Consider the following 25,326-nt stretch of genomic DNA (forward strand, 5'->3'; position numbering starts at 1 on the left):
TAATGGTTTAGCTACAATGTCCGGGGCTGTTTTGAGGACTTTTGCCAGGATAGTATCCAATGGATGGTTGGCTAGATTGATCTTTTTTAACAAATTGCTTACTTCTAAGGAGGATACCGTTTCAAAAGAGGACCAAACAACTGATGGATTACATGGGAGTGATATGGTTTGGTTAGATGGATTTTTTAGCTCCTTCACTATATTCTTAACTTTGTTTATGAAAAAGGAGGCAAATTCATTAGCTTTTTCCTTTGGATTTTCAAAAGAATAGATGTTTCCTTTGGGTTTAGTAAGATCAGAAACGTACGCGAATAGAATCCTAGGAGTGAATTGAAATTTATGTATCTTCTCAGAGTAGAAATTTTGTTTGGCCGTGTTAATCTCCCTTCTATACTCATGAAGAGCAGATCTATATTTTGATAATGAATTAGTGTTTCACTTTTTTTGCCAAATTTTTTCTAATTTACGCAAACCTTGTTTCAAAGTTTTTAAATGAGGTGAGAACCATGGAGCTTTGTGTTTATTAGCGGGAGCTATCCATTTCTTTATAATAGGGCAGATTTTGTTAGCTATCTCTGATGTAGCTTCCATCCATGAATTAATTGCATTGGATGTATTTCAACAATCTAATTTCCCCATTACCTCTGGTAGGTTATTTATGAGTTCCTCTGAACTACAAGGTTTTTTATATTCTATTTCTATTCTGTTCATGCCCCCTGTTGTTGCCAAAGGGATTTTAAATGTAATCGAGGCTGTAATCAGATAATGATCTGACCATGGCACCGGAACACTCAAAGGCTGAACTTTGCTCTGCAAGGCTTCATTTAAGAATAACACATCCAACGTATGTCCTGCTTTGTGTGTTGGGGTTTTCATGACTTGCGTAAATCCTAGGGCTTCCACTGAATTTAAAAATAGCTCACAACTAGGTGACAGTGGTAACTTATCAATATGTAAATTAAAATCCCCTAATAAAATAGTAGGGATTGTTAAATCCACAGAAGTAGCTAGAAATTCAGTAATCGGTGAACAATTGTGATCTAAAAGGCTGGGGGGAGGGGGATATAAACCAAAATTACCTGTAATACCCCAGACTTAAAAAAAGCCAATTCATATCGGACTGGAAATTTCACATTTTGTTGGGTTAACTGATAATTCTTATTAGCTAACATTAATCCTCCTCCTTTTTTGTCTACTCTAGGTATGGAAAAGATGTCATAGTCCGAATGTGGCAGCTGATTAATAGCTACCAGATCTGATGTCTTTAGCCAGGTCTCAGTTATTGCACAAATATCCGGCTTAAAATCTCTCAAGTGATCAACTACCACTGGAATCTTTTTTCCTAAAGCCTGCACATTGAAAAGGGATAATAATACAGTAAATGCTAACAATTTAGCCTTATTAATTATCGGAACACATACAAGACAACGTCCTGTTGCTTGCTTAATCCGTTTTCTGTAGCTGATTATACTAGGAATCGCAAATTCCTCCATGATAGTTGAAACTCACGGTTGGTGATAAGCCTCTGGGAATATACGATCGATTCGGCCCACGGGTGAGGCACAAAGGGGGAGCACTAAGGGGGATGATCCCCTTAGGCGCGCGCTGCTGACCTGGTCAGCGCCTTATGTAGGCTCCGCGCTTAAGGATGACGTCACCCGGGGGGGGGGGGGTTCAGCGTCTCGCGGGGAGTGGGACCAGGTCTCTGGGAGGTTTCAGCTCATGGCGATATCTCAGGCAGGAAGGTCAGATTTTTTTTTTCCCCTGATGCTTTTCTTTCACTTTGCCAGCCTCAGGGTGTAAAAGTTGAGACTGTCACTGTTTTTATCTCCCTCGGGCAGTAGCCACCGACCTGGTCAGCGTCTTATGTAGGCTCCGTGCTTAAGGATGACTTCACCCGTCACACGTCACCCTGGTCCCGCCCCCCACGTCAGCATCTCGTGGGGGGTGGGACCAGGGTGTAAACGTTGAGACTGTCACTGTTTTTCTCTCTCTCAGGAGCCATTCTGCTGCTCATCCTCATGCTAATCAAATCATATGAGTCTAGCAGTTCTTCTATGCTGATCTCGTGCATTGCAAAATCAGCATAGAGCCCGAGCTAGCTGCACGTGTTTTGAACAGTGCACGCCTGCACAGAGGAGTAGTAGAATGGGCTCCTTCTTTCTTCGGCCGCCAGTGGGATGCCCGCCAGTGAGATGGCAGCCTCACAGACCTCTTCCTCTTCCCGGATCGCTGGGATAGAGTCCACCGGTGGCCTTACGGGCCTTCTCTTCTTCCGGGCTATCAGTGGGATGTGGTTTATCGGCAGCTTCACAGGCCTCTTCCTCTTCTCAGCCACCAGTGGTAAGGGGTCCACCAGCGGACTTGCAGGCTACTTCTTCTGCTGCCCCTCCAGGCATGCCGCCCTGTGGAATTGCACGGTATGCACAACCGGTAGTGCCAGGCCTGTGTTAAATGCATTGCATGCATTCGCACGTAAGCCTACATATGCATGTATGTTACGAGGCAGAGATGCACACATTTTATAAAATGCGCTTATATCATATGCACAACATAAAATGCTAATATAGAATGGTTCATAGCCACATATATGACATATATTCCACCACGTGCAGTTGTTTGAAAGTTATCCTCCCATTGTATAGATCCCAAACTGTAAAAAAATGATTGAAATTGCAACTCACAAACTGCAGCTTATCTTCATATCTGTTCTTGTTATCATACTATTTAACAATAAATCTATGACCTGTGCATAAAAATGAAGCAGGCAAAGAAATCAAAAGACAAATGAAGAAAGAAAAGTGAATAGTCATTACCCTACCTATAATTATATTATTTTAATGTGACAACAGATACAATTACACATACTGAAGCTCAATAACAGTATGAAAAATGTATAAATCATGAAGTATTTGTCTACATAAAGAAATATATACCCAGCAGCAGAAGTAGTACGTGAGAAATAAGTGGATAAAATGTAGTCCATGCACTATTCATATTACCTAGTATTGATAAGATTAGTGATCTTTTTGCTATAAATCAGTCTTTGGTTAAATAATGACTTTCAGATAACAAAGAACTCAAAAATCATGAAGCTCTTTAGGAAAGAGCAGAATAAAAGTGAAAAAAATAAAAACAAACAACAATTAGTCTGTTTAAACTAAAATCTCATCTCGGTATCACTAAATTAATAACTTTGTTATTAGTCTGTTTTCAGTAGAAAGTGCACATTCCTTTTACATGTGGAATAAGCAATCAGATAGACTTAGTTATCACAAGATACTGGAAAAATCCTCCTACAGAATTAAAGATACCCTCTTGCAATGTGCAGATTAACATGTTCCAAGACAAAAGATATGCTGTCTGATTCAAAATACATTTCCCATGGTATCTTACTGCTACAGTCAAATTTTGGTTGAAGATAATACTAAGAACTGACCCAGTTTTTATCTTGGTAGAGCAATACACACTGCACTGATTATCCTGAGATTTAATACCATTAGATTTGCATCACTTTGGCCAGAATTCCACAAAATTCTTGAGCTGCAGAAAGCATTAAGGGGAATAGATTTATTGTGTGGATATTTTTTTTTCTTAACCTATCATAAAGATATTGGAACCAGATCAGGGATACTGGGCTGTTTCCCTGGATGACTTTTACCCTTCTGCACAATATTTTGTTCACTTCAAAATTCTGCCAAGAAAGACACTGCAATTTCACATAACACAGACAAATGCACCAATTAGTTTGTTATATAAAAAAAAACGTTCTGGCCATTGTAAAATCATTCACACCCCCTTTCTTTCCTCCTACCCCCTTAAAGTCAAAAGATTTTTTCTATAGGCATAGAACTGGAAAAGATCAAAATTCTATTCTCAAAACATGCAGGGGGAGCACAATTATTTTAATTGGAGAAAAAGATAGTGACCTGGCAAATTATTTCTAAAAATTGCCTTTGGACTACTTACTAGGAAGAAAATTAGAATCAGAAATAAAGTCCCTTTTAAAAAGACTATTTTGTATTTATAGCATGTTGAAAACAGTTAGCTGGCGTCCATTAATTCTTGATAACCAGACTAGGAAAAAAAGGTGGCATACCGCTATACCTATAATGGTCTGTCACCACATTACTCCTAACATTAGGTCTCACTCATACTGGCATATTCTATGAGCAACAACCTGCTTCCTTACTGTTAGTCACAAAGGAGAGAAATTTCAGCAATTGCTCTTTATATTATTCAGCACAATTCTTCTTGGACTATGCCATCCACACTGCCTGAACTACAGGTAGGTATCCATGTAAATATGCATCTATTTTACTCCCCGACTCCCATAAATAAATGTTTGTGGTACAGGAATTTGATAGTAATTACCTCATGTTTGAAAAAAAAAAATATATATAGGCCAGTTTATACAGCACCTATTGATGGCTGAGTCAAATATTTTCAAGGCGAAGACAAACATTTTTTAATATATATATTTTACCATTCTATGGTTCTCAAATAATCTAACAAAAGTGGCATTTGGTGATATTTGCTAACTGGCAAAAATGCCAGTTCGTTACTCAATAAGAGACCTCTGAGATATGAGAGATATCTGATGATATCAATATAGCAAAAACAGTGCAACAAGTCAAGAGATCAGAACCGGAAAAGCGCTAAGATGTATACTGAGAGAGATAGCCAGTGGAAACTAGGAGGTGATAAAGTCACTGCACATGTCATTGGTGAGATCTCATCTGGAGAACTGTGTCCAGCTCTGGAGGAATTTAGATGGAGAGGAAGAGGTCCACGCACCAAAAGTCCTATGAAAGAAGACTTCAGGACCAAATTATGCATACCCTAGAGAAAAAAGAAGGAGTGGATATGATAGAGGTAATAGAAAATCTTCAAAAGGTATATTTAATGACAGGAAGTCAACTTTTTCTCAGCGAAAAGGATGCTCTAGAACAAGGAGGTCATGATACGAGGCGCCAAGGGAGTAATAGAAAAAAAAAAAACATTAATTCACAGAAAAAGTAGAAGCTGCCTGAAATGGTCTCCCAGTGAAACGGATGGAGGCAAAAGCAGAAAGAGAATTAAAAAAAACAAGTTTAGGACAAGCAGAAAGGATCTTTTATCATGAAGAAGTGAAGGGAAAGCCTGAGATCAGCTAGAGGCTATGGCATTGCAACAAGAAAAAAATTATGCAGACTAGACTTGTTTTGCCATCATGTTCTATATTTCAAAATTTCTCTCAGACACCACAGTACATGTCCCAGTGAGAAAAATGCACCCTGGATCTGACACTCTTCCCCACCGAAAAGCTCAGGGCTCATTTGGTGAAGGCTGCTGCGACAATGCATATCTGCTCTGTTCCTGTGCAGAGAGTGTATTACTTGCTAAATCTTAATCAGAGAAGCATGTGAAGCTTTTTCACACATACATTAAATTGGATGCCTTGTCAAAACTTCTGCACAATTCATCTTTCCTGCTCCACTGACTGCCATTCACCTTCTTTTCTCGTCGGCAAAGTAGAGGTAAGCCCCCGACAGCACAGAGCCAGACACAGCTTTGTGGAAGTGCTGCTCCTCTTGTTCAATATTCTCTTCATTATCCTTTCCCTCTAAGCCATTTTAGAAGTGCTTGTTCCATTTAGAAAACTTACATTAGTGAGCTAAAGATTTCAGATGTCTATGGCTTTGGGATTTGCATAACATTTACAGGGAATGCAGTGCAGTTAATATTAAAAAAAAAAAAATTAGACTGGTTTTACACACTCTAAGCACTTAAAATGCCAAATGCTTGTAATGCATTTGTATGATAAGATTAAAAAGTACATGCTACATGCTGGGGTGGAGGAGAAAGGTATGCACCAATCAGGTGAATTTTCAAAAGGAGTTACGCGTGTAAATGTAACTACTATTGAAGCAGTTTTCAAACACCTACTTACATTTGTAAAGTGCACCTACACGTGTAAAACCCACATTTAAGCGTGTAAATGCTTTTGAAAATCAGGCCCTAAATATTCCATAATAAACTTGCCACTATTTCTTGCTAAGAAATCCATAAACGTTAATCAATATTCAAGATTTGAAAGCATACTCGTCTATCTTTAAAAAATGAAAATCACAATTGATACATGGGCCACCAACCATCCATAAATTGCATTTAAAGCTGTAAAAATAAAACATGATCGCATATGATTTGAGGAAAGACTCTTGATATGTTATGCAAACTATCCTGCCTAGTATTTAAGCATCTATTGCTCAGTAAATTTCTTTGAAATAATACTTTAAAAAAATAAAATAAAAAAGATACAACAAGCAGTGCATTAGCAGCACTGCAGTAATACATTTTACATGGGCATTAAAATCTAGTGCCGACATGATGTCCTTTGTTTTGTAGCCTGCATGACATATTGCACCAGAAAGGACATTTCTGTATTGTGGATTAAGCACATGTGTCTGCTGAATGGCTAATTAGCTTCAAAGAGAGGGAAAAGAGCCTGGCTGATTTACCATCATACATACAGTGCACAAAAGTGGAAACCTTACCAAAACACAGAAGCATTAAGAAAACGGTATTTCATACCTTGCCCCATAAAATAAACGTCAAACAACTTTCTTTCCAACCTAGTTTGATTCATGGAAGCCAGAAGCTTGCTCTTAGAAAAAAAAAAAAACATAAGAGCAGACAAAAAACAGTACAGAGTTATCCATAAAAATAAATGTCATGCCAGGGTCAATAGAGTCTCACTGGCTTCAAGTTAGCTTCAGGTTGGAGATGTGCAAAAAATGATGCACAGCAGTTAACCTCCACAGTTGGATATAACCAAGTCATTCCAAATATCTTTATTTTTAGCACTAGAAAAAATGCTATGGGACATACTATCTCCAGATAGTGGGCCACTGACATGGTCCAGGAATTGTGCAGAGCGGAGGTTACATGAAGAAAAATAATCAGAAGAGGTCCTCAGATAAACAAATCTGTAATTAGGCAACTTGTACTGCATGTCATGTTTTACAATGTATTCTTCACCTACCTATTTACATGGAAAACAGATAATTTATAGATGTATATGCGTCGTTGATTCCATATCAACTAACAAATCACAAAAGAAATGATCATTCTCATTTTAGTGGTGATTGCCTCTTCATATTAAAAAATAAATGTCAAAGTAGAGGCAATGTACATCTGTGATAGTGCTACAATTTACAGAATGGCAGAAATCCCAGACAGTCATGGCCACCAACCGTTGGATAGTGATGGCTAGTTCAGCTCGCGTGGCTGCCATTGGCAATAGGACCATTGATTTCCACTACACTAGATTTTCAAAAGGCCTCCGCAGCAACAGCTCACACTATGTATGATTCACTGACACAGAGGTCAAAGTGCAACTGACATCATCAAAAAGACAAGGTTGCTGAAGAATCAAACTGGAGGCAAAGATTGCAACAGTTCCCCCAAATTAAAATTAAGGCTCTGATCTGCTCATTTGCACAGCGAGGACTATTCCAATTTTTTGTACTAGATGACTTACTGACAGAATAAAACCTTATATTTGATTTTCAATTTGATAGGAGTAATAACAGAAATTGTAAACTGTAAAAAAGCCACTGCTCTGTGTAACTTTTTTCAGCAAAAGTTCTTAGGCTTTTAAAGAAAATATTACAGAAACTGAAAGACTTGAGGGCAAGAGAGTTCAGTGCAAATATCAGGCTCTGAAGCAAAAACAGCCGTATCTAATTATCACATTAATGAAAATAATAAAAGATGACTATCCTAGGACTAAATATCTTTGGAAACACATACTATTCTCAGTTCTTTTGAGAATTATGAATTCAATTAATGGGCTTTCTTTTTTCGTTTTGCTATATGTGCACAATTACGGCCTTTTCTCTATCTTCGTTAGATATCTATATTGATCTCTCAGTTGACATACCTTCTTTGGGATAATATATCTCCATGAGTTACATATTCTTACACCCACCAAACACGGTGTGCAAAAAAAGGGTAGTGAACATCGGTCTGCCAGCACTTGCACAACATGTAACAGTATATGGGTAAATGAGCGTTCTCTGCTCTGCCCATCTGTGCTCATTTGCTATGGAACAACTATATTACACATGCTTTTTATATTACACTATTTAATCACATCCAGCTGCGTCTTACGACACCGTTACAAAACAAAATGTCTATGCGGCTTTGGAGGCAAGGACTGAAGTTGCTTCCAAGGTTTCTTTCCCCGCATATGCTTCTACCATTAGGAATATTTAAAAAAAAAAAATTGTTTATTAAGGAGGTTATCCTTTAAAATTGGTCATCTTACAGGAAGTATCAGAACCAGCATGTCCACGACTGAACAAGAAGTACTGATAAACCACTACGGAAATTCACATCAGTGCAAAGCGAACACTGTCCAGACCACTTACAGCGTGACCTGGAATGAACTGAAGCTTCTTTGCTCCAACCTGCTCCCATCTGTTTGACATTCCTGAAAATGTTATGGGTTGTGAATCTGGTATGGTCTTTAAACAAATTCTTTGAAACTATAAATCCCCCATACGCTTCTTCAAATGCAGCAACAATTACCTATCAGACTAGGTCTACCTACCAGCTTCCTATGTGCAAAATATGAAATATTTGAAACAGAAAATGCAAACAGTAACGGCATAGCAAAATGGTGATGGCAACACTCAGGCTATTCTTTAACCGACACTTAGTAAGATTAGTCCCGCAGAAAACCTTACTCCCAGAAATACTTTCCCAAACAAGAATAATTGGAAGAGTTTTCTTTACAGAATATTACATACCACAACATTCTTTACATTGGTCCAATAGTAACGTGGGAAGCCAGGACTATTTGTCCTTTCTCTCACATGCACCTTCCTTTACAAGGTCACACGTTAAATAATCACAACAAAGCATTACAGACAAGTAACTCGGATATCAAGAATCTCAATTTTATTGACATAGACAGACATCTGACCAAACTCAAACCAGCCACGTAGTGTAAAAGACACCACCACCCCTTCGAAAAAATAAAAATAAAAATAAAAACCTGGGCAGCACCCATCCACCATAGCCCAGGAAGACGAACTGCACTTCTCAGCATCTTAGCCTTCAGGCATCATTTATTTATTTTATTTATTTAATACCGACATTCATGACAAGTCATATCACATCAGTTTACATCAAACGAGGGAGAAGTACATCGAACAGGGGGTAATAACTTGGTCAGCAAATAGGGTAATGACCCTGGTGAGTCAACCTTGATCAGAACAACCAGGAATGGGTAATAACAAGCGGATCACGGGGTAGAAACGTGAGCGAGATTAAAGGAACAAGGAAAAGAACGGAAAAACGTATATCTTATGTAACGAGAACTGAGGTATCAAGAGATACGTGCCGGGTAGGCCGGGTTGAGAAAAGTAGGGTGGTGGAGGGGGTACACCGCAAGGACCAATGTAAAACATGAGGATATATAATTCGGGGGGGTAGACAAGAAGGTTGTCAGGGAGGAGATGGGGGGGGGGGGGAGGGTTGAGCACAGGTATGGTTTCATGATTACAACATGGTTCGCGAGTCAGTGAAAAACTGACTCATCTGGTGGAGTAGCACCTGCATTCAAGCCCCCACTACTGCCCAGCTGGAATCCTCATCAGCCCTACCAACAGCTCGCCAGGGTCTCCCAGTGTTGTCTACTGCCCATCAGACAAGGTGGATCAACACTTCCCTGAACGAGTAATGGCTCAGGGTTCCCACTCTCCCCTCCCGTTCTAAGCTTTACCATAAAACACAGGCACAAATTAGAACTCCACGGCAAATGATAACACAAAGGGGGAGCGGGAGGGTTTCTCAGTCCCGCAAGGAGAGCAAGAGGAGGAGGAACATCACAGTCCCTCTCCTTTTATCCTAACAGCAGACATGCCCATCCCCTTATACATGGCAAGCCACCCAACCAGCGATGGGGGATTTTCCTGCCAAATTTTTAAGGCCATGCAAGGGCCGCTGGCCTCTCACACTGCTCTTCGGTGCCCCCCGCCAATGCAACCTCCATCAGGTAAGGAGGCGGTGAGAGATCAGTCCTGGTACCAATGTTATGTACAGCAACCAGAACCAGGGCCAGCTGCCTCTTCAAAGTTATTGCAGCCTACTAAAATTCCATTATTTTCTAGCACCATTAGAAAGATGCTAGCATGTTTCATAGCAGTGATAATAAATGTTTTGTCTAGTTTAGGTTACGAAACTCGCTTGGAGTTGTATGTTGGTGATGATGTTTACCTGTTATAGGTACTGATTTGTTTGTATGTTATAATTTTGGTATAACTCGCTTACTCATTATTTAATTTATTTAAAAAAAAATGTATAAGCCAGTCTATCTTCAATTCTAGGTACAGAGAGTGCATCTTCTGTTAAATGAGTAATACATTTAATAAAATAAAAGAAAGAAAGAAAAAGGAAATGATGCCCTTCCCAGTCAAACAATGATTATGAGATGTTCCCAGAAGTGCCTTGATCCTTTTCCACAGACTTTGACTCTGCTTTTTATTCTGGCACTATCGCATGAGCTGAAGCTGGACTTTTCCAGCCCTAGCAGCAGTCCAGGATGCAGATGGCTAGAAGCGCTGCCTGAACTCAGTGTGCGGCTGATGAATTACTCTTTCCACCTGACACCCCCCCCCCCCCAACTTCACATCGCTCACCAAAACACAATCTGAATACGACCAGCCAGAGGAGCCTTGTCAGCTATCCTGATATCTAGAATTCTTTCCACAAGGCCTTCTCTATGTCCAGATTACCAAACAAGAAGAATGCAGTAACCTGACTATGCAAGTAAACTGACAGTACGGCAATGTGATTGAGCACTCCCTGGCTGGGGTCAGGGTGGATAAGAAGGGTATGTTCCAGAGATGTTAAAGCGGCCCACCTACCAGGAAAGAATTGCTCAGGCTGTAGAACAGGATACCTGATTACAACGTTTGTTGTCAGTTGCTTTCACTGTTCAGCAAGTGGATTTTTGTTCTTAATTTGCTTTTTTTTCTTTTAATGTTGTGCAGTTTTTTTTTTAATTTAATGACTCCTTGATTCGTATGTGTTTCAGTTCAGACCATACAGTGCAACTGTGGTTGCAAATAGCAGCCTTCCGTGCAAACTGTATCCCAAACCCTTAGCAAAATGAAATAATTCAGCGAAAGAAAGTGATTCCAAAAAAAGGCACTATAAAAACAACGTATAGTAAATTCATTAAATAAACAAAATGGTGCCTGCGATAAGAGACTGAACATTTTATTTATTTACATAGCAATACTTTTTGTTTCAGCTTGAACGTAGAGCATTTGGAAAATACTTAAGAAAAGAAAACTAATGCATCTTGTTCTCATGGACTGCAATTTCTCTCTTTTTTTTTTTTTTTTGCACATTAAGCAGAACAAGACACACTAACACAGGCATGTGTTAGGCAGCAATACTTGACTTTGTACAATGATGCCATTTGAAGGCAGTAAAGTGTGCTATCTAATTTTCAGTGAGAGGGATCACATAAAAAAATCCAAGCCACTGAATCGCAAGTACTTGTATAATATACACAGATCTGGAACAGCACAGTAGACAAAGTACACAACCCATTATGTTTCATATTGGACTCCCACTAGTTCACCCCATGCTGTCAGACATTGTACCACCCTATCAACCATTCCCACATCTCAAGAAAAGGAGGCTTAGATGCATAAGAGTAAAATAGATGCTACAGAACTGACTCTTTTCTTGCACCGTAAGGAAAGGAAGCTAAGACCAAAATAGACCAAACTGCACCTTTAGTGCAAGACTGAAATGATAATTTGTTGAAATGACAGCATGGTGCAATTGTGATTCTGAATCTAAGAAGTATGCACAATGAAATTTAAGGTACTAGATCAGACCAAACTTTCTGCTTGCACCGACAGAATTTTTACATAGACTTACAATGAATCAAATTCCATTTTTGACCAGTTCATATCACTTTCTCCTATGGAATTATGTTTTATTTTATGAGAACTAGATCATTTATAAACCAAGTATACTTCAATGACATTCTTTTGGCGTGGGGGGGGGGGGGGTGGTACGGATGGGTCAGTTTATCATCAAGATGCCCAGGTAAAGCACTACAACTTTACGTCCATCCGTATCATGTTTGCTTTTCTCCAAGAGATCCAAAAATTGAACACAATCCCGCAGTACAGTACTTAGTATAATATTGGAGCTTGAGTTTCTTGGTTTACATTGACATTATTTAACAGCTAATGTGAACATAAATATGCAACCGACTCTCCGTTGCATATTTATGTAGTAAGCAATGCTGGCATACATTGTACACTTGGCAAAATAACCTTCATCTCCCTACTGGTTAAAAAAAAAAAAACAAAGAAGAATGAAATAAAGATATATCAATGCCATATCTTTAAAAAACTGCTGAGTTAGATGCATTCTATAATGTGAAGGAAGTGAAGGGAACATAAGAGCTTAAACTGTGAGGAAGAATGCCGGATTGAACTTTGTCTATTTTATGTATTGTGATTCTGTTCTCTTGTATGCCACGGATAGCTGCAGCTTTTCTCTATCAAAGATCGTTCTGCTGTCCTTCACAGTGCGCAAACAAACACATGGACTTATTTTTTCAAATTTAGATTGCACATTTTCATTTCTGTGTAGTCAAGCCTTTTATATGTTTGGGCTTATGGAGCTGTTTAAGGAAAAAAGAGAGGAGAAATAGCATTTTATTGTTTTCATGCTAGCCTTATAGCTGCTACTATTCTATATAGTAGTATATAAAGAACGCCCAAAGAATGATCTGTTTTGGGCATTCTGTCCTTGCATGGAATATGCTTTAACATGCCCCAGAAGCTGATAATAAGCTTTGAATTTGAACTAGATGCTGTGGTCCTCCAAATTCTGTATGCAGAATATTAAACATTAATATATGCCTAATTTTCACAGATTTAGGTCATTTGATTTCCTCTTCAATTGTTATATATTCTATGGGGCACTATTTCCATTTAGGTTATTTTATTTATTTGATTTATATTCCGCTTTTCTGCCACTTCAAAGTGGATTACATTCAGGTACTGTAGGTATTTCCCTGTCCCTAGATTGTATATTTTTAGATAGATATGAGATCAATCATTATATTCTCCGGAAAAGGTACATGTTAAAAGTAGACTGATAAGGCTAAAAAAAGACCATCCTTCATTTATAAAACAAGTGGCTGGGGCACATGCTCCAGCAGTAATTGGGATGGTATGTACTACATATCTCAAATATTACTTAGGAATCTGGTCTCGCAAAAGGCAACTAAATAGTTTCAGATGCTTGGATTGGCAGATATGGAGGGAAGGCTTCAATCTGCATCGCAAATGCACAATACAGTTACCGCTAACAATACTACAGCGGTGCTGCTGCTAGAGGGGAAACTGCTGTTGGTTAAATGCTCTGAAAAGGTAAAAATGCAATTTCCAACGACCTTGACAAGAACTATGAAACAAATATTGCTTATTAAAAAGCAAGAAAAATTAAAAAAAAAATCAACTTAAGAGGAACCATGATATGAGAGCTAAGGTGCAACAGCATAAGAGAGGATCATACTGAAGGATCTTGTCTGTAGCATACCTGGTCAGTAGGGAAATGTTCACATTTAACTAATTTATGTCTAATTGTTGGAAGCATCTTGTGACTAGAAAAGGCCAACTTTTTGTTTCCTAGATAGTAAACCTAGAAATGTACATTAGGATATATGTTGCCTGGGAAAGTGGCATACATTCCTTATTTTTATATATAAATGAAAATATTTGTGGTTCAGCAATAGAAAAAAAAACACACACCCGTTTTTTATTGGTTTTGGTTCCTTAGCTGATTAAAAGTTTCATATCCCTAATGCTCTTTCCATTGTCAAAAAAGGAGGCTTTCAGCTACTCCACACTTCCTGCCCAGATTTCTGAAGAGCCAGTGAGGCAAGGTTTTTACATGCCTGACACTGTCCTCAGCAATTTCCATCTTGTGTCAGAAAGAATCACAGACATACTGGGAGTGCCTGCATCACACAGCAAGAAAATAAAACCAGTTACAACAATAACAGAGGGATTAGCCAGAATCAGCGCTACTTTAAGGGAAGGGAAGGGGAGGGGAGGGGGAGGGATAGAGAGAATCTACCGTCTCTGACCTTCCTATTACTCAGATCCCTGTTTTGACTATTAACTCTGCCCTGCAGGATATTCAGTTCAATGAGAAGAAAGAAAACTGTAATTTGCAGCACTTGCCTATCCATCATCCGGTAAGTGCATAATGATATAATATCGACAGTGCCGGCGAGCCCCAGCAGCAGAGTACCATACCTTGGTTTGGAGATAATGAGGGTAGTAGTAAGTGTACTGAGGGTACATTGGCTGCTGTTCCAAGCGTTTGCCCATGTAGCTGGAATCTCTCTCTCTCTCCGATGCAGGAAACTCGTTGACAGGGTGTACTGCCCCAGGCCTGTCTGCTTTAATCCCCCTCCTCCACCTAAACCCCTATTCCTGGCAGTACTGGTGGCGGATGAGGCTTTCGGGGACTTCCTTGCCTTCAAGCTGTTCACTAGTTCCAACACGGCAATAATTTAAAAAAACAAAACAAAAAATATATATATATATAACCATAAAAAAAGAAGAAAAAACCCACCCCAAACACCACCACCCACAACAAATATCTTCTTTTTTTCACCCCCACTCTTCACTGAGAACGCAGCATTGTCTTGCCCGAACAGAGCCGGCGAGGAGTAATGTCAATGCCACTGTTGCTGGGAAAAAAAAAAAAAAGTCCAGTTACGGGAATCAGGAAGACAACGGAACTCCAAACCTCTGCAAAGAAAACGGCTTCTCCTCTTTCCTTTTTTTTTTTTTCTGTCTCTCTCTCTCTTCTCCTTCCTTTGCTCTCACTCACAATCTCTCTCTCTCTCTTTCCCTCCCTCCCTGGGGGGGAGAAAAAAAAAAAAGGGCTCTCCTTCCCAGCCTAGTTGCTGCCGTCTCCCTCACGGAGTGACAGGGGTGTTTAGGGCTCGGTCTCGCCTCTCATTCAAACCCCCTCCCTCCCTACCAGCCGGTGGGAGGAACCCACCGTGAACCTCTCCCTCCAGAGGCAGCTACAGTCCAGAAGGCTGCAGTATTTCCTCCAAGAAGAAACCGCCTGCCTCAGCTCTGCTGCTGCTGCTGCAAGCCAAGTCCCGATTCCCTCTGCTGGCTATTTCTGAGAGGGAAGCAGTTTCGCATTGTTTTGCCTTCCTGCTAAAGAAACGTTAAAGAAACACGTTTCTGTGATGGGGGGGGGGGGGGGGGGGTAAGTGAAGAGAAACACGGAGGGAGGGGCTGGGGGGAGTAGCACGATGGGGGAAGGAAATGTGTAACTAATTAGAGGTTTAAAAAAAAAAAAAAAGTAATCATTTGCCAATTCCAGCTGATCTCATGTTGCAGCAGTCACCCGGTCCCTAAACCCAGATGCTTAGAAGGTGAAGGGTTATTCGTTGCCGGCGGACTTCCAGAGAGAGATTGGCTTCAGATTAAGGCAGAAAAATGAACGAAAAATGTGGTGCACAACACATTAAAAAAAAAAAAATGCCCGAAAAACTGAACGACAGGACAGAGTGAGTAATTTTGATATTCAAAATATTGTAAGAGATGTCTGCCGTACCACCCGTTAGAGCTGGGGTTGCTTTGCTCCCAGACGGGGAATGTGTGTACACCCCAATTGGTGAGCTTGTTGCAGATAAGACAAAAGAAATACTTCTGCATGTGAAAATTGCAAATAATGGAAAGTTTGTCCACATTTAGTAAATTGTGGTTGGATTCCAATAGCAATACAAAATGAAGCACTAAACTAAACAAGTAGCAAGTCAAACAGAAGCTGGATAGGTATTTCAGGTTCATGTCTGGGCATTGGAAGAGCTGGTCTCTTTTACATAACGGTTAATTGTATTACCTCAGTCTGGCCTGGGAAATTTGCTCTTGCCAGCACCCCCCCCCCCCCCCCCCCCCAAATTTCTTCGGCCTTCCTGTCCTCCTACTCCCTGCTGCTGCTTTTCTAGACCTTTTCTACCCCACCTCAATCTCATTGGCTTTTGCATTGTCAGCTCTTTCTGGACCCTATCCCCGAGTTCCCTCATCTGTCCACTCCATTTTACTTGTTATTATTTAACCCCATCTCAAGCATTCCTTCTCCTATCACTCTGCCTCCATTACCCCATCTCCCCTTCATTGCCTGACACCTTCTCTACCATAATTTTCTTACCATCTTTCATCCTTTCATCTGTTTCCCTTTCCTATACTGCCCCCTCTCCCCTTCTATTATATCTTCCCATCTCCCTCTTGTTCTCCACTTCCAGGCATCTCAAGTTTGACCTGTTGACGTCAAGGAGTGAAAGAGGAGAAAAGAGTGAAAAGTTACAGCATGATCTCTCTTCTAAAAACGTATGCCAACGCTAGCATTTGCTAATTACACCAGGACACAAAACTAACAAGAATTAGGGCAGTGCTACACATTGTACATATTATTCAAAACATTTCAATATGTAAATTTTGGAAACATTTTTAATAGGTAACATAACTACAAAATTATGCACCTACTTTTGCACAAACACAGTTTCCAAAAATAAGCTACCCACATACATTGAGGTCTATATTCAAAAGCCATTTAGATGGATAAATGAAAAGTTATCCATCTAAATGGCAAAACCAGCATATTGAGATACTTATCCAGCTAAATACTAGCCGGATAACTAGTTATCCGGCTAGAATTTAGCTGCATAAGTCAGAGGACATTCCAGGGATGGGCGGGAGGTGTTTCGAGGAGGAGCAAAGTTAGCTACATAAGTTAACCGGATATGTTTCCGTGGCTAGCTACACTAGCCAAGCCACTCAGCAGCTGAATATTGCCCCCATTATAGCTGAAAATTGGCTTATGTGGTTAAAACGTATTGTGTACATGGTAGTAAATGATGGTATGAAGTATATGCTAGCATCATGCCTACTACATGCATATGGTTTTGAAATGCTCTGAAATTTCCACCAGAAAACTAAACATAGGAATATAGGAAATGCCATGCTGAGCCAGAACAAAGATTTACCAGCACACCATCCTGTCTCCTGGCCAAGCCAGGTCAAAAATACCTGGCAGATACAAAAAGTAGATCCATTCCTTGTTGCTCACACCCTAGGATAAGTGGTAGATTCCCCAGTTCTGATAAGTAATTATTTATGGACTTTTTTCCAGGAATTTGTCCAAAGTCCTTTTAAACCCAGTTATGTTAGATTCTTTGATCACATCCTCCAGCAACAAAATCCATGGCTTGATTGAAAAAAGCATTCTTTGATTTGTTTTAAATCTGCTGATAGTTTCATGGATTGTCCTCTAGCCTTAGTACTGTTTGAAAAGGTAAATTACAATCCCCTATTTACCTGTTCCACCTCACTCATGATTTTATAAATGTCTATCAAACCTCTATCATACCTTATCAATCACCTCTTCTCCATGCTTCTTTATAAGGGAGCTGTTCCATCCCATTTATTTATTTATTTATTTAGTAATTTGCCCTTCTCTGTACCTTTTCTAGTTGTGCTTTGTTTTGGGTTTTTTTTTAGATGGGGTGACCAGAACCATACACAATACTCAAGCTGCGGTTGCACCAAGGAATGAAACAAAGAACATAAGAAAAAAAAGATTTGCCATACTGGGTCAGACCAAAGATCCATCAAACCCAGTATCCTGCCTCCAACAGTGCCAATCCATGTCACAAGTACCTGGCAGGATCCCAAAAGGTCAATAGAATCCATGCTGCTTATCCCAGGGGTAAGCAGAAGATTTCCCCAAGTCCACATTAATAATGGTTTATGGACTTTTCTTTCAGGAACATGTCTAAACCTTTTTTAAGCCCAGCTACATTAACAGCTTTTACCACTTCCTCTAGCAAAGAATTCCAGAGTTTAATTATGCGTTGAGTAAACAAAAAATTTACGCCTATTTTTCTTAAATGTTTTTATCTAGAAATTTTATTAAATGTTTCCTAGTCTTTGTACTTTTTGAAAGAGTAAAAAACTGATTTGTGTTTACTTGTGCCACTCTATTCATTTCTATGCGTTTCTATCATATCTTCCCTCTGCGGTCTCTTCTCCAAACTGAGGAGCACTAACCTCTTTAGCCTTTCTATATAGGGGAATCATTCCATTCCCTTTATCATTTTGGTTGCCCTTCTCTGTACCTTTTCTAATTCTCCTATGTCTGTTTTGAGATGCCGCGATCAGGATTGAACATAATTTTCAAAGTTTGGTTTCACCATGGAGCGATTCAGAGGCATTATGATATTCTGTTTTATTCTCCTTTCCTTTCCTAATAATTCCTAACAATCTATTTGCTTTCTTGGCCACCATCACACCCTGAGCAGAAGATTTCAACATATTATCTACAATGATGCCTAGATCCTTTTTCTGGATGGTGACTCCCAAAGTGGAACCTTGCATTGTGTAGCTATAAGTTGGGCTGGTCTTTCCTACAATCATCGCTTTGCACTTCTCCACGTTAAATGTCATCTGCCATTTGGATACAAAAAAAAAAAAAAAAGATACAAATCTCACCTATCTCAATACCGAACCCTAACAAATAAATCGGAAAGAGACTACTACACAAAACAGATACATTGGGTAATTTTCAACTCAAAACTTCTATTCGAGACAGTTAAGAGTCTAATTAAAGAGCCTTCATCACCCAAAACAACTACCAATTCATTCAGTAAAACATCATGTAATGACTAGGTAACAGCTCTAACTGAAAAAAATACAGAGGCTGAAAAAACAAATCACCAACACCATCTCCCCATATAATTTGGAAGTTACTGATACAAATGATAAATGGTCATCTGTTGCGGCTCCGGGTCGGCCCCGGCCGCTCCGCTCACCTGTGCAGGGCTCCGCTCCGTCCCAGCCCTCCCCGGACCTCCGAGGGCCCATACCGCCGCGCTCCCGGCGTCCCCACGCGGCGCCCGGGCCTGCCTCCGCTCCCTCTATGCTGCTGCCGCGCCGCCGGAGCAGCCAGCGTCTTGCCGCGGCTGGCTCCGCCCCCTAGGGGCACGCGCGCATCTCGGCCCGGGATTTAAAGGGCCAGGCGCGGGGAACATGCCTCCTCCCTCCAGTGACGTCAGACGCGACTGGGCTACTTAAGCCCTGCATTCCCTCTCCTCAGGGCCTTGCAACGAGGTTCCCAGGTTCGTCCTGCTCCCAGTTGCTGAGTTCCTGCTCATCGTTTGATCTTCTGGTTTTCGACTTCGGATTGGCTTGTGGTTCTTCCTGGCTCCTGACTTCAGTTTGGCTTCGGTGATTTTCTGGCTCTCGACCCGGTTTGGCTTACGGTACTCCTCTGGCTCTTGACTCGGACAGGCTGATGACGATCCTCTAGCTCTGGACTCGGACTGGGCGACAGCGATTCTCCGGCACCCGACCCTGGCCTGGTGAGCAACGACTCCGTTGGTAGAGATCTCCTAAGTCCCAGCGGCCGGGTTCCTACGGGCTCCTCCCGGGGGGACACCGGCTTCCAGGGTGAATCTCCTAAGTCCCAGCGGCCGGACTCTTACGAGCTCCTCTCGGGGGAGTACCGGCTTCCAGGGCGAAGATCCTCTTCCACCAGGTCAGCCTCTTCTCCTGGCCCTTGGTCGCATAGGGCCCTTCGTGTCTTCCTCTCAGCTGTCCGCGAGCCTGCCTTCGCCGCCTCCCGGTTGGAACCGGTGTCACAACCTCTCTAAGGTATCCCATCTTCTGGTTCCGATCGGCCCAAGGGTCCACGAAGCTTACAGATTGCAAGGCCATGGACCCGGCGGACCTTGCCGGCCTCAAGGCTATTCCAGGCTTAGCCCAGAAGTTGCAGCAGCAACAAATCTGCCTCGACACGCTGATGTCGACAGTACAACGTCTGGCAGATCGCGTTGATGGAGCCTCCGCAGCAAGTTCCCGGGCGTCTACGTCTCAGGCCAATCCCGACTCCGCCGCTCCAGTACAGATGCCTGCTCCATCCCAGTACTCAGGGGATACGAAGGCATGCCGGGGGTTCCTCAATCAATGCTACATCCGCTTTGATCTACTACCCGCCCAATTCCCTACGGATCGAGTCAAGACTACCTTTATAATCTCCCTCCTGGATGGGAGACCTTTGTCTTGGGCTTCGGCTCTCTGGGAACGGCAGGATTCCCGACTGAATAACCTGGTTCAGTTTGTCAAAGCCTTCCGCAGAGTCTTCGACGAGCCTTCCCGGGCCTCCACGGCCGCTTCCGAACTGCTTCAGCTACGGCAGGGCAATCGGCCCCTAGAGGACTATGCCACAGAGTTCCAGACCCTGGCCACTGAGCTGGCCTGGGGGACCGACAGCCTGCACGGTATCTTCATGGAAGGCATCTCTCCTCGTCTTCAGGACGAGCTCGCCGGTCGTGATCTCCCCGACGACCTTCAAGAGCTCATTGAACTAGCTGGGCGCGTAGACCAATGAATTCAGCGTCGGTTCCGAGAGCGACGACCTACTCAGGGCCAAACCACCCGCAGGATCACTCCGCCTCGAGTCCGGACGTCACCGCCTGCAGCCACCACTCCATCAACCGAGGAACCCATGCAGTTAGGCCGGGGTCCTCTATCTTCTGAGGAACGCCGACGCCGCCGTACCCAAGGACTGTGTCTTTACTGCGGGGGCCAGGGGCATTTTCTGGCCCGCTGTACCGAGCGTCCGGGAAACGCCCGAACCTAGAGCTCAGCGGGGAGTTGACTCTAGGCAACATTTCACCCAGCTCCCCATGTACAGTTCCGGTACGCCTGTGTCTTCCGGAGGGAGGCTTTGATACCCTAGCCTTACTCGACTCTGGGTCCGGGGGGAATTTCGTCCTCCAGGAGCTGGTACAACAGCTACAGCTCGAGGTTTGCCCGCAAGAACCGCCTGTGCGGGTTTCTTCTATTCAAGGGAACCCACTTCCTGGTATAATATCTACTCGCACCAGCCCTCTGAAGCTTCAGGTGGGAGCCCTCCACCAGGAGGAAATCTAGTTTCTTATCCTTGAAAAATCCATCCACCCAGTCATCCTGGGCCTACCCTGGCTTAGGGAACACTCCCCGGTGATCGATTGGAGGTCTCTTCAGATTACCTCCTGGAGTTCCGCGTGCCACCGTCATTGCCTTCCCGCACGTCCGCTGCAACCCATTTCTCTCTGCACAGCCTCGTTAACGGTACCCCCACAGTACCATGCCTTTCAGGATGTCTTCTCTAAGGAAAAGGCAGAATTACTCCCGGAGCACCGACCCTTTGATTGCGCAATTAATTTACTACCAGGAACCACACCGCCCCGTGGGAGAGTCTACCCCCTGTCTCTGCCGGAAACCCAAGCTATGTCTGCCTACATTAAGGAAAACTTGGACCGGGGTTTCATCAGACCCTCCAAATCCCCGGCCGGGGCCGGGTTTTTCTTCATAGGGAAGAAAGACGGGTCTCTTCGCCCCTGTATTGACTATCGGGGCTTGAATCAAATCACTCGCCGAGACCGCTACCCGTTGCCTCTGATTCCAGAGCTTCTGGACCGCCTCCAAGGGGCTCATGTCTTCACAAAATTAGACCTCAGGGGTGCTTACAACCTCGTCCGTATACGCCCAGGGGATGAGTGGAAAACCGCTTTTAACACCAGGGACGGCCATTACGAGTACCTTGTCATGCCTTTTGGTCTCTGTAACGCTCCAGCGGTATTCCAAAATCTTATGAACGAGGTTCTCCGTGACTTCTTATACACCTCTGTTATCGTGTACCTGGATGACGTATTAATATATTCCCAGGATCTCAAGTCACATCGGCAACACGTGCGGCAAGCTCTTCGGAAGCTAAGGGAGAACCACTTGTACGCTAAGCTAGAGAAGTGCCAGTTCGAACAAGAGGCACTGCCTTTCCTAGGATACATTGTCTCCTCTACAGGCTTCCGAATGGATCCGGACAAGGTGAGCGCCATCAAGGGCTGGCCACAGCCATCGGGAGTGAAAGCTCTTCAGCGGTTCTTAGGATTCGCGAATTTCTACCGCCAGTTTATCCCGCATTACTCCAGTCTGGTTGCCCCTCTGACGGCCCTTACACGGAAGGGCGCAGACGCACGAAACTGGTCTCCAGCTGCTATGCAGGCCTTCCAGGATCTCAAGGAAGCTTTCTTACAGGACACTTGTCTCCGGCATCCGGACCCTCAACGCCAATTTATAGTAGAGGTGGATGCTTCCGATGTCGCGGTGGGGGCGGTGCTGCTCCAAACCTCTCCGACCGGCAAGACCTGGCCTTGCTCATACTTCTCCCGCAAGTTTTCACCGGCCGAGAAGAATTACGGGATTGGCGACAAGGAGCTGTTGGCCATAAAATTAGCGTTCGAGGAATGGCGGCAGTGGCTGGAGGGAGCCCAACATCCGATCATAGTATATACCGACCATAAGAATCTGCAGTACTTATCTCATGCTCAGAGGCTCAATCCCCGACAGGCCCGCTGGTCCCTCTTTTTTAGTCGGTTCGACTTCTCGCTTCACTACCGACCCGCAGCCAAGAATGTCCGGGCGGATGCTCTTTCCCGCACCACAGAGGTTGACGACGCAACGGAGACCCCTCAGTACATATTGGACCCAGCTAAAGTCCTACTGGCAGCCACTGACGTAGGACCTGAGGGGAGGACGGTGGTTCCAGTCCGTTCCCGGAGGAAGGTTTTGGCATGGGCACACGACTCCTTGACGGCTGGCCATCCTGGGATTTCGCGAACCCTTGAGTTGCTCACTGAGTTTTATTGGTGGCCACGAGTGAGGGAGGATGTCCGGCACTATGTTCAGTCTTGTCCCACATGCGCTCAGCAAAAACCTCCACCAGGACGCCCGTGGGGCCTACTCCAGCCGCTCCCTATTCCCACAGAACCGTGGTCCCACCTATCCACCGACTTTGTGGTGGAGTTGCCTCCCTCTGAGGGGAAAACTGTAATTTGGGTCACGGTTGACCGCTTTTCTAAGATGGCACATTTTATCCCTTTACCCAAGCTACCTACAGCTCCTGAGCTGGCTGACCTATTTGTCCAGCATATTTTTCGATTACATGGACTGCCCTCGCATATCGCTTCGGATCGCGGCCCCCAATTTACGGCTAAGTACTGGAGGGCATTATGCAAAAAGTTTGGGATACAGTTGGATTTCACCACGGCATTTCATCCCCAGGGTAACTGTCAAGTGGAGCGGACCAACCGGTCTCTTAAGACCTTCCTCCAAGCTTTTGTAGATGAGCTCCAAGACAACTGGGTCTCTCTCCTTCCCTGGGCGGAATTTTCTTACAATCGCCATAAGCACTCCGCTACGCTACAGTCCCCCTTTCAGCTAGTCTATGGGAGGATCCCAAGACCCCCACTGCCATTACCGGTGACCGTTAACTCTCCGGCAGCGCAGCTAACAGCTAGCCAGCTTCACCACCTCTGGATTACCACTCAGGAGAAGCTCCGCAGCACTGCAGCTCGCTTCAAGGCGTATGCAGATCGGTCTCGACGGCCCGCCCCGGTATTCTTACCCGGGACAAGGGTATGGCTAAGTACTAAGCACATTCAATTGCGGACTCCCTCCATGAGACTAGCACCTCGTTACATCGGACCCTTTCCGGTGGCCGAACACATAGGGGCTGTATCCTATAGATTGCGGCTGCCCTCCTCGCTTAGGATCCATGATGTCTTCCACGTGTCTCTCCTCAAACCGCTGGTGCTCTCTCGATTTCGGGCCTCCCCGCCAGTGCCCTCCAATGTTTCCTCGGATCCGGATGTCATCTACACGGTACAAGAGGTCTTGGATGTCCGGTGCCGTCGCCACCGCTGGGAGTACCTACTGTCTTGGGAAGGATACGGTCCCGAGGAGAATTCTTGGGAGCCTTCTTCCCACATCCTGGATAAGGACCTTCTTCGACAGTTCCACCTCCGACATCCGGACAAACCACGACCCCCCGGGAGGGGGCGTAAGGGGGGGGGTACTGTTGCGGCTCCGGGTCGGCCCCGGCCGCTCCGCTCACCCGTGCAGGGCTCAGCTCCGTCCCAGCCCTCCCCGGACCTCCGAGGGCCCGTACCGCCGCGCTCCCGGCGTCCCCACGCGGCGCCCGGGCCTGCCTCCACTCCCTCTATGCTGCTGCCGCGCCGCCGGAGCAGCCAGCGTCTTGCCGCGGCTGGCTCCGCCCCCTAGGGGCACGCATGCGTCTCGGCCCGGGATTTAAAGGGCCAGGCGCGGGGAACATGCCTCCTCCCTCCAGTGACGTCAGACGTGACTGGGCTACTTAAGCCCTAAAGTCCCTCTCCTCAGGGCCTTGCAACGAGGTTCCCAGGTTCGTCCTGCTCCCAGTTGCTGAGTTCCTGCTCATCGTTTGATCTTCTGGTTTTCGACTTCGGATTGGCTTGTGGTTCTTCCTGGCTCCTGACTTCAGTTTGGCTTCGGTGATTTTCTGGCTCTCGACCCGGTTTGGCTTCCGGTACTCCTCTGGCTCTTGACTCGGACAGGCTGACGACGATCCTCTGGCTCTGGACTCGGACTGGGCGACAGCGATTCTCCGGTACCCGACCCTGGCCTGGTGAGCAACAACTCAGTCGGTAGAGATCTCCTAAGTCCCAGCGGCCGGGTTCCTACGGGCTCCTCCCGGGGGGACACCGGCTTCCAGGGTGAATCTCCTAAGTCCCAGCGGCCGGACTCTTACAAGCTCCTCTCGGGGGAGTACCGGCTTCCAGGGCGAAGATCCTCTTCCACCAGGTCAGCCTCTTCTCCTGGCCCTTGGTCGCATAGGGCCCTTCGTGTCTTCCTCTCAGCTGTCCGCGAGCCTGCCTTCGCCGCCTCCCGGTTGGAACCGGTGTCACAACCTCTCTAAGGTATCCCATCTTCTGGTTCCGATCGGCCCAAGGGTCCACGAAGCTTACATCATCCTTTGACCCAGTCTTAAAACTAGAAATAAGCAAAATCATAAAACTAAAATCAGCTACTCATCCTCTTAACCTGATCCCAGCCTCTTCACTGAAGCAAGTAAACCAAACAATAACCCCCACAATCACAACGCTTGTCAACCGTTCCCTTACAGAAGGAAATATGCCCAAAAATCTAAAACAAGCAGTTATAAAACCAATTTTGAAAAATAAATCAGGAAGATATGATGATTGGGATAACTACAGACTAATCTCCAACCTAACTTTCTTCACGAAAATTCTTGAAAAGGCAGTTCTTTCCAATTAGAGTCTCATCTAGAAGACAAAAAACCCTATATCCTAACCAGTTTGGCTTCAGGAAGAATCGTTCAATAGAA

At 44.0% G+C, this 25,326-nt stretch overlaps 1 protein-coding gene and 1 long non-coding RNA gene across 2 annotated transcripts in view; one reads left to right on the forward strand and one right to left on the reverse strand.

Moving 5' to 3' along the window:
- The window catches only part of RBMS3 (RNA binding motif single stranded interacting protein 3), a 1,783,971-nt gene extending 1,768,900 nt beyond the window's left edge, over window positions 1–15,071 (reverse strand). The window contains exon 1 of the mRNA XM_029589419.1: window positions 14,349–15,071. Coding sequence (XP_029445279.1) covers window positions 14,349–14,423 — 75 coding nt within the window. The 5' untranslated portion in view covers window positions 14,424–15,071. The remainder of the gene's footprint in view (window positions 1–14,348) is intronic.
- On the forward strand, window positions 14,181–17,797 carry LOC115084490. Its single transcript, XR_003854577.1, has 4 exons — window positions 14,181–14,287; window positions 15,459–15,628; window positions 16,367–16,451; window positions 17,622–17,797. It is a non-coding gene; the product is annotated as an uncharacterized LOC115084490 (long non-coding RNA).
- The last annotated feature ends 7,529 nt before the right edge of the window (window positions 17,798–25,326 follow it).

This window comes from Rhinatrema bivittatum, chromosome 2 (assembly GCF_901001135.1).
Source record: "Rhinatrema bivittatum chromosome 2, aRhiBiv1.1, whole genome shotgun sequence".
NCBI classification, from domain to species: domain Eukaryota; kingdom Metazoa; phylum Chordata; class Amphibia; order Gymnophiona; family Rhinatrematidae; genus Rhinatrema; species Rhinatrema bivittatum.